Raw genomic sequence first — 14,169 nt, forward strand, 5'->3', positions numbered from 1 at the left:
GAACTCTTGAATCGGTCTTGGAGTATATATTTTCCTTTATAATGACATGTCTCATCCCATTCCTCTTGACTCTTTGTATATCTGTAATGAAAATTAATAAAAATAGTTTGAAAAAATGTGCAGAAATATTTTAAAAATGAGACATTTTCTCCCTTTTTTTCTGGATTAGTTAGCTCCCCACACACCCATTTAGTTTTGATGGATCCCAGATGTGAAAGCTGTGTAAAACAGTCCAGTGGTCTAATTTAAACTTTGGATCTGCCTTCTGTTTTAGAATTCTCAAGGCTTCAAGATCTGGTTTAAAGATGTATTTAATGGCTGGGATCCAAAAGGCTTTGCACCTTTCTCAAAACAGCTGCCCCTTGGCCTGTGCCGCATGATGCGCTAGGTTTACAACCGAGGGGCTTTTTGAAAGCAGTTTGAGATATGGGCCAGGGACATGCCCAGGCATATCTCAGGTGCTTCTCTGCATCCTTGGTGCTTAAGAAGATGAATGCTAGGACATCCATATCATTGCATGCCTTTAGGATCGTTGGGGGGGGAATCTGTGTTACCCTCTTAAAGTTGTTAGACTCCAACTCCCGTCAGCCCAGCCAGCGTGGCCAATGGTCCAGGGATGATGGGTTGTAGTCCCGCAGCATCTGAAGGGCCACCGGTTAACCACCTTAGCTCTAGGAGCTGCTCTGTTTTTTCTAACTTCTGTAGATTTCAGGCCCCCTCAAAAACTAGGCTGCTGTGTGGAGACGTCATTGATGCATGTTTAAATTTAGGAGGACTCAACTGTCCTTTTCTTGGTCCTGTGGAACGCCTTTGCAGCTGGGTGGCAATCGTGACTTTCCCCAAACCTGGGTGCCCTTCAGATGTGTTGGACTACAGCTCCCATCAACATGGCTGTGCCGGCTGGGGCTGATGGGAGTTGTAGTCCAAAACATCTGGAGTGCACCAGGTTGGAGGAAGGCTGCAATAAGGAGCGCTGGTGCCGTTTGGACTGTGTAACCTTTGGGGCTGGGGAATCAATACCCAGTGGCTCATGTTCTTCTTTGCTTTCAGGATATTATTAACAACACATCCCTAGCAGAGCTGGAAAAGCGTGTGAAGGAGACTCCCTTCAGCCCTCCAAAAGTCGGTAAGGGAACAAAACAGCAAGGGTCTTTTTGGTCCCTCAGACATTGCTCCACATCTCCGTGGGGCTGTCTCTCCTCTTGTCATGGTAACCCACTAAAAGCATCCTTTCTCCTCTCCCAGAAAGTGCCGAAGGTTTCCCGAGTTACACCACAGCTTCAGAGCAGCTTCACGAAGCGGGTTACGATGCTTACATAACCGGCCTGTGCTTCCTCTCCATGGCCAACTTCCTAGGTACTTTTTGTCGTCTCCCCCATCTTGCGCGGTCAGTCCTTTGGTGCCTTTTGCCAGCTGCTTCTGATGCTTTGGGGGAACGCCTTCTGTTTTGCTAGGTTCGTTTCTCAGCCCTCCGACAAACCACGTGTCTGCCCGATCAAAGCTCATCGAACCCTTTTTCAACAAGTAAGTGATGGCTTTTAATTAAAAACTCGTGAAGGATGCAAAAGGTGAACCACGGCTTTTGAGTTGGACTTTAACCCGTTGTTCCTGAATGCTCCCCTGTTTTAAACTGCACGCAGGGGATAATGTTGTGATGAAATATGCGAGAATCAGTTTGGAAGGCTGTTCAAAGCAAGGAGAGATTACTGGCACTTGGTGGGAAGTGAGTTGAGAGAACCACCCAGTCAGTGGAGGCTGCTTTGTTTATTAAGGCGAATGGGGTGCCTCCCTACCAACCTCAGTCTGGAATGATAGAATCGTAGAGTTGGAAGGGGCCTATAAGACCTTCGAGTCCAATCCCCTGCTCAATGCAGGAATCCAAATCAAAGCATTCCCGACGGGTGCCTGTCCAGCTGCCTCTTGAATGCCTCCAGTGTCGGAGAGCCACCACCTATCGTCAGCCAATCCCCACCTCCCTGCCTCCTTTTTTAAGTACCAGTCCAGGGGGTGGCAATGCCTGTCACTTTCCTCCTGATTCGTCTCAGTATTGCACTGGTAGAACTAGGCAGAGAGGAGGATTGGGACAAAACTAGCATGAGTTGGCTCTGCCTCTGATTGGCTCTGGCTCCACTTACTGTTGGGCTCCCTGCCTTCCGCCCTCCCAGTCCCAACGAGCACCAGCCCCTCTGCTTTAGAGGTGGTGGTCTTAATTCGCTCAGGGGTGTGCAGGTATGTATTACTACTATCATTCATTTTATATCCCACCCTTTCTCCCAGAAGGAGTGCAGCGCACCAAACAAAACACTAAAAACACTCTGCAACATAAAACAGACTTTAAAATATATTTTAAAAAAATCTTTAAAAACATATTAAAACAAAACATCTTTTTAAAAAAAAGAAAAAGCTTTAAAAACATCTTAAAAAGCAATTCCAAATTGTAGTTGAGAGCTCTGCCTTTGGAGCAATCCTGAATCATTGGGTATTCCAGTTTTTTTGCCCCTATCACCTGGTGTAACTCGGCGCTGGATTCATGGCTGAGATCCTGCTGATTCAGCTTTTGGGAGGGAGATCTGTCAGCTGCAGACAATAGCACCTTGAATGGGAAGGGGCTGCCCTGGCTTCACCAGCTTGTGCTTGACAAGGAGCTCTTTTTTCAGTTCTTCATGACAACTGAGTGTGCTCTGATTAAGGGGAACATAGGAAGCTGCCTTATACTGAATCAGACCATTGGTCCATCTAGCTCAGTGTTGTCTACACTGACTGGCAGTGGCTCTCCCGGATCGCAGGCAGGGTTCTCTCCCAGCCCTTCCTGGAGATACCAAGGACTGAACTTGGGACCTTCTGCATGCAAAGCAGATTTTCTACCACTGAGCTATGGCCCTTCCTCAAGGGGAGGTAAGCATTATCAATTACCAAGAGTTAATATTAAATCATTGTTGGAAAGCATTGCAGATCAAATGTCATACAAGCACTTCATAGTTATCCCTCTGTGTGTGTCTTTCTTGAGAGTGATTTGGTCTAAATAATGCAGTTGACTGTCTTCCCCCTTTCCTTTCAGATTATTTCTGATGAGGGTGATGGACATTCCATATCTCAATTTGGAAGGGCCAGACTGTGAGTGCCCTTTTCGCCTTTCACATGCCCAGTAGTAGAATGAGACAGGATTTCGAACAGGGTTTCTGGGGAACTTCTGGCCTGCAAGTCTAATTAGGCCCGCCAGGGCATTTTCAATGAGCCACATCTGACGTTAGGTGGGGGAAAGTTCAAACTGCGGCTGCTGCAAAGGGAAACTCAGGATTCCAGTCTAAGCCCCCTCCCAATCTTTCCTTTGCAGGGAAAATTTGGCTCTTTTTGAATTTGATGCCTTTTTCTGTCACCCTGTGGCAGAGATCATTGCAGGTTTATGTGAGGGAGATGTTCATATCTGTAGACCAGTTTTTACTAACAGATATTTGCCAGCCATTGAGCTGTTACGTGATCTTTGTTGTTTTTCTTGTTTCCTGTTTTTATGACAAAGCAATTTCACTTTCTTGTGTAGTTTGAATTTAAGCTGCGGCTGCCAAAGAATTGGGAGCAGACTTAGACTGAAGTGAGAATCTCCTAGTGTCCTATGATGTTGGGTGATTGTTGAGTGGGCGGCCCTGCCCATGTGTCCAAGTGTCCCGCGGAGGGCTAGCCACTTCTGGATCAGGCCCTCTGGACAGATCTAGTTCCTCACCCATGATGTATAAGCATCTATGAAAGCTATTCTAGTTTTTTTTTCCTAGACCAAGCAGCTGTCCATAGGAAGCATGGATACATAAGTGGAGTGAACCGTCCTTTAGAAGTTGTGCAAGGAATGACTGACTAGCACATGTGTAGACACAAGCAACAAGTGAAATAAGAGCTGGCAATCTGGGGGCACGATGGCTTGGATAATTGGTCACTTGGATCCATGCTGATGGTGTGGATAATTGGCCACTTGGATCCATGCTGATGATGTGGATAATTGGCCACTTGGATCCATGCTGATGGTGTGGATAATTGGCCACTTGGATTACCAGTTTCCAGTAAAAAATAATAATCTGGTTTTCTGTCTTAAATGTATAGCGCTAGCCACAGTTGTATACTCTCTGCTTAGATATGTTGTCAGTGCCAGGCACTTCAGAACTTAGGTTTCTTCAGCACATGCAGTAGATCTTACTAAAAAAAAAATCCAAAGCTGAGAGCTGTTTTTCCTTTGACTTGCAGTGCAGCCCAAACGTGACCATGTTCTTTACGTTACGTTTCCCAAAGAGTGGAAGACAAGTGACCTTTACCAGCTTTTTAGTGCTTTTGGTAAGTAGCCGGAGGCGAGGAACAAATGAAAAGCTGAGCATGTGACAACACTGGCTGGGATCTACGTGCAGTACAGTGTAAGCCCTCTGTGGCAGGGATCATTTGTTTATTTATGAAATGTATGTCCTGCCTTACCTCTCAGGAGGAGCCCAGGGCAGCAAACAAGCATTAAGATGCTAAAAACACCTTTTAAAACATCTTAAAAACAAAACATCTTTTTAAAAAAATAAATACATCTTTAAAAAATGTTTTAAAAGTCTTTAAAAAAAATTCCAGCACAGATGCACATTGGGATAAGATCTCTACTTAAAAGCCTTGTTGAAAGAGGAAAGTCTTCAGTAGGCGTCGAAAAGGCAATGGAGACGGTGCTTGGCTAATAGTTAAGGGAGGGGGGGAATTCCAAAGGGTCGATGCCACCACACCAAAGGCCTGATTCCTATGTTGTGTGGAATGGACCTCCTGACAAGATGGTATCTGCAGGAGGTCCTCACCATGCAGTGATCAACTGGGTATATAAGGGGTAGACGATGTTTCAGGTATCCTGATCCCAAGCTGTATAGGGCTTTATACACCAAAACCAGCAGCTTGAACGCATGTCCTTCTGATGTTCTGTACAGCAGCTGCACATGAATCAAGTCTTTTTTTCTAGGTTTGGTGGTGACAGGGTTAGACTGCAGCTCCCATCATCCCTGCCTATTGACCTTGATGGCTGGGGCTGTTGGGAGTTGGAGCCCAACAACACCTGGAGGGCCACAGGTTAGCCAGCCCTGGCTTGAAGCCATGATTGTACATTCAGCTGTCAGTGGTGGCTCTATCCATTGCACTGGTTAAGCGAAAGCTACTGAATGCAATGCTGGCAAGTGGGACTTGAGCTTGCTTACATTTTTTCTGGATGCACACCTACTGGATTTGCCTTGACCACATATGTGCCAGGATTGTGGCTTCTTGTTCCTCCATTGCTAAGCTCCTCCTTCTGTGAGGAAGGGTGGGATAGAAATTTAATAAATAATAATAATAATAATCTGCTAGGTGTCAAAGCACTCCTCTGATTTAAGGAACAGTGGCTTCCTATTATGCAGTGTACTGAAGACCTCACTGCCGTGGCTACATTTGAACATAATTTCAATTTCGAGTGGATAACTATTTGGACATCTGGAAGGCAAATATTAACTTACATGCCTAATTCAAGATGCGTGTGCTGATGGGTGCTGTCTCCATAATGTAAACTGATGGTGGTTTATTGTTATCAGTAGTAGTATTCATATATCATTTTTTCCTTTAATTTATTTTTGTACCTTCAGTAGTTTTGCCTGTTTTATTTCTTTGTTTGTTTTGTCTTTCCTTTTATTTTATTTGTTTGTTTGTTTCCTTTTATCGTTAAATTTGCAAATAATTTTTTTTTAAAAGGAGCAGTGGCTTTCTCCCAGCAGGATCAAAACTCAGCAACTCCATTCCCATCCCATCCCAGCTTTTCTCATAGTGGGCTCTCCACAGCCTTTGACAAATCTGATGATGTCTGAATGTAAGATGGCCCATACTCTTTTTAACCCCTCCTTTTTTCTTTTTCATTTTTTTTTGCAGGTAACATTCAGGTATCCTGGATTGACGATACGTCAGCATTTGTGTCACTTAGTCAACCAGAACTAGTACAGATCGGTAAGTCATATGAAGCTTCTCTTTGATGAGCTGACCTGCAGAGGTTGTGGTTACTTCTACAAAAATGTACCAAATGTAGCTTTATGTGAGCAGTGATTTGTGGCGGAAAGTTTTCCGGTGCTTTGTTATCCTGCAAAAAGTGTTCCCTTTCCCAAGTTCTTAAGTAACAATGAATGGATGCCAATTGCAAATGCAGTATTGGCTAAGCCTGGCCAGCTTTGATTACCAAACACAAGTAAAACAAATAGGCTAAATTAGATCACTCTCTAAGACAGGTGTGGGGAACTTATATTGTATTTTATTTTGTTTGTTCACCGCCCTGAGAGCTATTTCGCTAAGGGCGGTATATAAATTGAATAATAAATAAATAAATAAATAAAATAAATAAAAAACTTCTGGCGCTCCAGATGTTACACAGGAACATAGGAAGCTGCCATATGCTGAGACAGTTGGTCCATCTAGCTCACTGTGGTCTACACTGGCTGGCAGCAGCTGTCCAGGATTTCAGACAGGAGTCTCTCTCAGGCCTGCCTGGAGATGCCCGGGATTGAACTTTGCACCTTCTGCATGCGAAGCTATGGTCCCTCAGATGTTGCTGAACTATGATTCGCATCATCCCTGGCCATTGTCCATACTTGCTGGTGCTGATGGGAGCTATAGTTCAGCAACATTGAGAGGGTGTCAGGTTCCCCATACCTGCTCTAAGGCATCAGAAAAATTTCTGGCGTTACCAGAAAATTTCCCCTTGCATAATGTCATCTGCAAATTATCCTAATTTCAAACGGGGAAATTTTTGTGAAATTGAATTAGAAAATCTTTGAGTTCAAAAATGTCTGGAAAACTCGTATCACTGTATAAAGGGGATTCTCATATTTGCAAATCTGTAGCCACTTTTAGAATTGTTTTACCAGCAGATAACTGCCAGCAACTGAGTTCTGATATTACCTGTGTTGCTTTTGCTTGTTTCCTGCTAGGTTTTATTTGTTTGTTTTCTTGTTTTGTTTTTCTTTTTTACCAGGAAGTGATCTCAGATTCTTGCATAGTTTTCCTGGAGAGCGAAGGTGGTTAAGCGCGCACCAGGCTGAGAGAGCTTGGTGAAAGAAATGGCAAATAGGGACCCTGCTCTGTTGCTGTTAATAGTGATCAAGTCAGGGACGGGGAACTGATGACCCTCCAGCTGTTGTTGCAGTACATTGCACATCAGCCCCAGGCAGCACGGCCAGTGGTCAGAGGTGCTGGGGAGTTGCAATCCAGCAACATCAGGTGGGTTACAGGTTCACCGTCCCTGAATTTAAGTGTTTGATATTACAATGCTGGTTAAAGGAGAAGTGTTTGTGTTTTTTAGTAGCTGGTGGGTTTTGTGTGCACCAGGTGGAGCAGGTGGCCAGGGAAAAGAGAAGAGGCAGAGGGCTTTTGGATCGGGGCTGGCTGGGTGAAAGGTAATAAACTCCTTTGTCAGCTTTCCTCTCAGAACTGGGTAGCCATGAGAGTGGTGGCAGTTGGCCCCTGAGCCTGCTTCTCTGGCTTTCTGGTGCCAAGTCAGTTGCGGGGAAAGCAGCAAGCTTCCATGGCTTGGTCCCAGATGGTCTAGGGCAGCCTTCCCCACACCTGGTGCTCTCCCGATGATGTTGGGCTGCAACTCCTATCATCCCTGACCATTGACTGGCTGGGGCTGACGGGAGTTGGAGTCCAACAACATCTGCGGCGCTACAGGTTGGGGAAAACTTGGAGTAGGGTGTCGGACTAAGTCTAGGGAGACCTGGGTTCAATCCCCCACTTGGTCATGAAGCTCATGGGGTGACCTTGGGCTAGGAACTACCTTTCAGCTTAGCCTAACCTACCTCACAGGGCTGTTGTAAGGTGATGCAGGGGGAGAGTAAACATGCTTGCTGTCCTGAGCTCCTTGGAAGGAGGACAGAATAAAATGACTATCAACCAGCTACAGGAAAAGGGAGCCTGAGGCTTGAGGTGTTGTCAGGGAAGCTAGCTCAGTGGTACAGTAACTGCTTTGCATGTAGAAGGCCCCAGGCTCAGTCACTGGTGTCTTCTGGCAGTCGCTGGGAAAAGCTGTTGCTTGCAACCCTGGAGAGCTACTGCCAGTCAGAGTAGACAATACTAAACTGAGCTGCCTGAGTTCAATATTCCGCTCAATAGCTGAGGTGGGTAGACCAGGGGACTGGCTCAGTTTAAGGCTCAGTGTAAGCTTGTGTGCTGACGGCATCCAACTTTCTTCTTTGTGGTAAAGGTTATATTGGAGCCTAGGAGGCAGTGGTGGACAAGATGGGGGTGAATAAACCAAAGCTCAACCCAGGCAAGACACAGAAGTTAAGCGGGGCGGGGGGGGAATCAACCTTGATTTGGTCATCTCTCTGTGGTGGGTGGGGGCACACTTCCTTTTTGAAAGATCAGGAGTGTAGTTGGGGGGCAAGGTTGGGCCAGGCATTGCTGGGCCAGCCAAGAGTGCCTGGCGCAGCTTATGTTCATTTCCACAGGGCTTGCACAGCAGAAATTTACAGCAGATTGCATCCTTCCATAGTAGTATCTTAGAATCCACTGCCTTCAAGGTGACTGCCTTTCTGGATGGCCACATTCATTCATTCCTCTGTCGCAACAAACTCATCTTTGCCTCCGATCAAAATCCTGACCCTAACTAATGCTAAGAGCAGTCTAAGCTTGCATTAATACCTATGCAAGCTTTTGTCTGTCCTGAATCTTCCAACATTCAGCTTCATTGGATGCTCACAAGTCCTAGTGTTATGAGAGAGGGAGAAAAACTTCTCCCTATCCAATTTCTCCATGCCATGCATCATTTTATACACTTCAGTCATGTCGCCTCTGACTCACCTTTTCTCTCAACTAAAAATCCTTTTCTCTTATCCGCAAGTTCACTGAAAAAGCTCCCAAACTATTAAGTAGATCTTGGTTGTTGAAAACTTGATGATGTCCGACTTGACTGTCTTTCGAAGCATTGCCTGCTGCTGAAATTGCTTCCTTGCAGACAAAATCATTTTACACCCCCCCCAAAAAGCAATTCAAATATTTCTTACTAGCAGCCTCGTACCTGGCATTTCTCAGGAATTCTGAGAAACCAAAAAATCAGTGCAGTTTTTACATCAGTGGTTAAAATCAGTGCAGTTTTGAAAGGTTCAGCCTGCCATCTTGATTTAAAATGGCATCCACCTGTATCTAAACATAGACAGAAAACCTTGATCTCAAGAACCATTGTGCAAGATTTGGTTGTGGTATCATAAGTGATGTCCAAATGCATAGCAAACAGATGAATGTTTTTCCAAAAGTTTAGCAGAATGAAAGTGTTCCTGCTTTTTATGGTTCGGTGGATCAGAGAATGATGGCGATGAGAAGCTGTCTGCTAGCCAGGCTGCATCTTCAACCAGCCTCGGAACCCAGGAGCAGAGCCGCCCCTAGGCACCAGGAAGTGGGGCAGTTGCCCCGGGGCCTGCACTTTGCCCCCCCCCGCGCTTGGCGATCTGCATATAAAAGCAGCAGCCGCATCCTCCTCACGGCCACAGTAGCGAGCTGAGGGGAGCGTAGAAACGAGCCGGGAGGTAGAGGTGTAGCGGAGGTCACCTGATGGCTGCGGTAGCGAGCTGGGAAGGAGAAAACCTCGCAGCGAGAAACACTAAGTGAGTCTAGAACAAAGGCTGCAAAAAAGTGAGCAGCAGCCGAAAAATACAAAGCCGCTGCCCACGAAGGCTGCAAAAAAGGGAGCTGCAGCTGCAAGCTCCTAGCAGCCGAAATACAAAGCCTCTGCCGCTGCCTGGAGGAAAGGATATATGTAGAGAGAAAGAATGTGGGGGGGGCCCAACTATGCTTTTGCCCCGGGCCCTGCGCATGCTAAGGGAGGGCCTGCCCAGGAGCAGCAAGGGCAAGGGTACCATTTTGAATCAAGATGGCAGACTGAACCTTTGAAAACTGCACTGATATTAACTACTGGTTTCAAAACTGCATTGAATTTTTAGTTTCTCAGAATTCCCAAGAAATGCAGAGTACGAGGCTCCTGGTAAGAAATACCCTTGGTCATCCGCAGCAAACCTCTAGTGTGAATGCACGGTGTGATGCTTTTCCAGACAAGCCTCTAGGAAGTGGCCTGTTTCATTATAATCTCTAGGTTTGCACTCTGTTGTAGTGGGGAACCTGTTTTATTGGGAAAGGGGAGAGGCTGACAGTTTTGCATATGAAAGAGTGGTTTAGCAATCCATCCTTCTTCCTAGGGACCTCTGGGAATGGTTGCTCTGTCAAGGGAAGAGGGTCTCTCTCCTAACGACCCTCAGCATCCCTTTTTGAGGGAAGGCCATGATTGTTTAAAGTGATACAGCGCTGCTTTAAATGTACAGTGCAGAAGAGACGTAAGAGACACAAAAGCTTTCAGAAATTTTCCCATCTGCTCGGTACAGGCATACACCGCTTAACGTCGCTTCACTTAATGTCACCTTGCTATAACCTACATGCTCCATACGTCCCCATACCCCGCTTAACGTTCACGCGCTTCGCAATGACGTACATTTTATTGGCATGACGCCGCTGCCATCTAGTGGTGATTGCGTACAGTACAAGTGAAGACAATTGCTTCACTTAAAGTTTATTTTCGCTTAAAGTATACTCTCCGGTCCCATTGCGAACATTAAAGTGGGGTATGCCTGTAGTACATTGATTGGTTGCCTCAAGGAAGTTAGGCAGAAGGGTCTCTAAAGGTCAACCCAGGGACTGTATTTCATAAAATGATATTTTATGCCTTTGCTAAGCCCCTGATGAAAACTATAGTAGAAAGAACACACAAACGCACGAGAGACTGCTACTTGAGACGAGAACTCAAGTAAGTCTGGCATCTAAAATCTTTGAAGGCAAACCCTAAGATGGGCCAATAAAAAAAAGCAGCACGACTGGGTGTACCAAATTTTCTCTTGTCAGCTGCTGAGAAGCAACAGGGTGACGGGCAAGACCAATTCCCACCACCTCGTGGGTCATGTATGCTCAAGTGGAAACTCTGCCCTGATAATCATGTTCAAGCAGTAGCTTGTTGAAGTGATAATCACTGCAGACCAGTCAGACAAGTGCAGCTGACACAAATGGGATTGGAGGAAAATCTTGGTGTATTCCGTGCATTTTTGTAGAAGTACATTGTAGTCTCCGTCCAGTTTTTTTAAAAAAATATGTTCAAGATTATTATCGAGGTAATTATTAGTCATAAGAAGTGCTCTTCCAGGTAATTCCCATGAATTATGAGAGGGTTGCAGTGAGCTCCTTGCCAGCTGATCTTCATCGCCCTTCCATGGTGAAATAAAGAAGCTCCATAATGGCGCATCTCTGCAAGGAGCCAAGTTGCAATAACCCTCTTTGAAGTGCTCCTCCATAATTCATGTTTGGGCACGAGGCTGTACTGTACCAAGTAGCGAATCTGACTCGTTTGAAAGCCAGCGACTGTTGCTTCACTGCGCTAGTGAATGGATGGATTGTGCCTGGAGGGCTGTACCAAAAACATGAGCATTGTTGGTTTAGTTAAAGAGCTGTGTTGAGCATACAGTGTGAGAAGATCCAGGAGCCAGAGACTCATCAATTTCACAGGTTATATGGCAGCCTCCTCCCACAACCTGGTGCCCTGCAGATGATTTGGACTACAATTCCCATCATCCCCAGCCAGCCCAGAATAAGAAATAAACTGTGCTTGAAAATAAGAATTTAAGGGAGGGGGCATAGCTCAGTGGTAGAGTGTATGCTTTGCATCCAGAAGGTCTTGGAGTCGATCCTCAGCATCTCCAGTTAAAAAATAAAATCAGGTAGCAGTTGCTAGGAAAGATCCTTCTCCGCTTGAAACTCTGGCGAGTTGCTGCTTGGTGGAGAAATAAGTCGGATTTGGTATAAGGCCATCAGTGTGGAAACATTTTCAGCCTGGACACATTTCCTTGTAGGCAGCCATCTGGGGGTTGCACGCCAGTGGTGGGTGAGGCTAGGGGCAAAGGTGGGTGTGGCCAGGGTTTCAAGCAGAGAGGGATCTTTTGCCTTTGCACAGTGGGCCCTAAATTTCTCCTCCCAACCACTTGAAAATTGGTGAGGGTCTTCACGACCAATTAATCACTTTCCTGCCGCCTATTGTAGCCATTGCAACGTGCTGTGCGGTGTGGTTTTCAGTTGTATTTTCATGGCTTCTTTTATTTCTTACTGATATTTTATTGTATTGCAATTTGAACTCCATAGAATTCAACCTGTAGTCCAGTTAAAATACTATACAGTAGGGCCCTGCTTTACAGCACTTCACTTTACAGCACTTCGCTAATGCAGCGGTCTCAATTAGACGCAATTAGACTAAAGCCCCACTCATATGGTGCTTGTTCCGCTTTTATGGCGGTTTTCGGCACAGCTGTGGAGTCGGAGTCAGGAGCAATTTTGGGTGGAGTCGGAGTTGGTAGAAATGTACCGACTCCAACTTTCAAATAAATGTTGATTGACAAGAAGCAATTTTGGGTGGAGTTGGAATCGGAGCCGGACAGTAGAAAAATAGAGGAGTCGGAGTCGAAGGTTTGGCGTACCAACTCCACAGCCCTGGTTTTTGGGAATCGCACTCCATTCTATTCAATGGGTTCCGCTTTACAGCTGGGGTCCAGAACGTAACCCGCCGTATGAGTGGGGCCCTGTATAAGAAATAAAAATACAGTTAAAATCACTATGAATATTTAATACAGTGGATGTGCCGTCTCCCATCTTCAACCACAAAACACACAGATATGCTGCAGACCATCTGAATGCAGCTCACAGACCACTGGTCGTCTGTGGAGCATAGTTTGGGAACTCCTGCAAATGTCAGAGGCTTCTGTGCACATGTTCTGTTCTAATCTATCTATCTAACCTATTTTACCTATCTAATCTATCTGGGCAAAGCACTCAAAGCAGGTGCAGCGCAGGGCCAGCAAGGAGTGTGGCCTATGGAGAGGCAGTGTGCCCTGTTGGAAGGGGCGTGGCCGTGTAAAGAAGCCTGGAGTGCTGCATAGAGAGGCGTGGAGATCCTGAGGGTCACACCCCCCTGGTATAACGTTGCCTTATGCTGTTCCTATGAGTTTCTACTCCAGGCGAACCTAATGGCTCCACTACCAGTGCTTTGCAAATGGTTTCATTCTGCAGTCCTTTCACTGCTTGGGAAATTTTGTCAGCTGCAAAAAAAAAATGTGAGAAACTGAGTTAAGTTTCACAATGTGCAGGGGTGTTCTATAAAAAGGGCTAACCTCTGTTCAGGAGAAATGGATGCCAGAAATGCACTCTTGTCCCCCTCTTCACTCCCCACCCCAAATGGGAGGTCAAATCCCACTAATTTTCTTTTACTTGCAATGTACTGTGGGTGGAAATATCTGGTCTCTCGCATTTAATTTTGGGCGACTACTACAGTGCAAGCGGTTGCATGGAATATCCAGAGTAATTTTTTGTAGGCTTACCTTGACAAGCCAAAGCCACCTTCCCAAGATCTGTGTTACATTGCAGCGCTGGCAAGCCCTGAATGGTTTTTTTTTTTTAAGTGGTTCCATGTGTTGCCATCATGACACTTGACACCCTGTTGAACAATCTGCATTGGAGGCCTGTTTCTCTCCAGGGAGGGAGATCCTGGAAGGCCGGCATGCTTCCAGGGAGCCTGGCGGCAGGAGCAGGTGCAGCGTATCAAGTTGTGGTTTATTTTTTGCAAGGAGCGCTCACTCCTTTTGCTAATCCGCCTCATCAGCGTATGAAGCTGAAGGGGATCAGGGCGCTTTAAGTGGACATTAGGCCCTGTTGTCTTGTTAATGGGTTTGCGTGGTACTGATCGGTGCTGTTTGAAGGCTGCCAAATTAATTTAATCCTCCCAGGGCTTGGTCTCAGTTGAAAATAATGGGAGCTTGCAAAAGAGGCACAGCTACTAGCCACAGCGACTGTGTTCTACCTTCCCTGTCAGAAGCGCTGTGGCTCTGAATGCCAGCTGCGAGAGTGCTGTTGTGCTCAGGTCCTGCTTTTGGGCATCCCATGGGCATCTGATTGGCCGTCATGAGAATAGGTTGCTGGACTTGAGCTGCGTACAATGTCATATGTTAAAAGCATATTTTCCCCCTCCCAGAGAATCCTGGGAACTATAGTTTGTTAAGGGTGATGGGAATTGTAGCTCTGTGAGGGGTAAATCACAGTTTCCGGGATTCGGGGGGTGGTGTTACTTTAAATGTA

At 45.9% G+C, this 14,169-nt stretch overlaps 1 protein-coding gene across 3 annotated transcripts in view; it reads left to right on the plus strand.

Moving 5' to 3' along the window:
* PARN (poly(A)-specific ribonuclease) overlaps positions 1-14,169 on the plus strand; it is a 63,797-nt gene that overhangs the window by 20,692 nt on the left and 28,936 nt on the right. For 2 of the 3 annotated variants that reach the window (XM_061600082.1, XM_061600084.1), the window contains exons 16-21: positions 1,051-1,126; positions 1,246-1,356; positions 1,455-1,524; positions 3,059-3,114; positions 4,231-4,317; positions 5,899-5,973. In XM_061600082.1, coding sequence (XP_061456066.1) covers positions 1,051-1,126; positions 1,246-1,356; positions 1,455-1,524; positions 3,059-3,114; positions 4,231-4,317; positions 5,899-5,973 — 475 coding nt within the window. Of the gene's footprint in view, positions 1-1,050; positions 1,127-1,245; positions 1,357-1,454; positions 1,525-3,058; positions 3,115-4,230; positions 4,318-5,898; positions 5,974-6,991; positions 7,126-14,169 lie in introns of those variants that run through there. The other variant, XM_061600083.1, reaches the window with a different exon arrangement.

This window comes from Rhineura floridana, chromosome 17 (genome assembly GCF_030035675.1).
Source record: "Rhineura floridana isolate rRhiFlo1 chromosome 17, rRhiFlo1.hap2, whole genome shotgun sequence".
Lineage (NCBI taxonomy): Eukaryota > Metazoa > Chordata > Lepidosauria > Squamata > Rhineuridae > Rhineura > Rhineura floridana.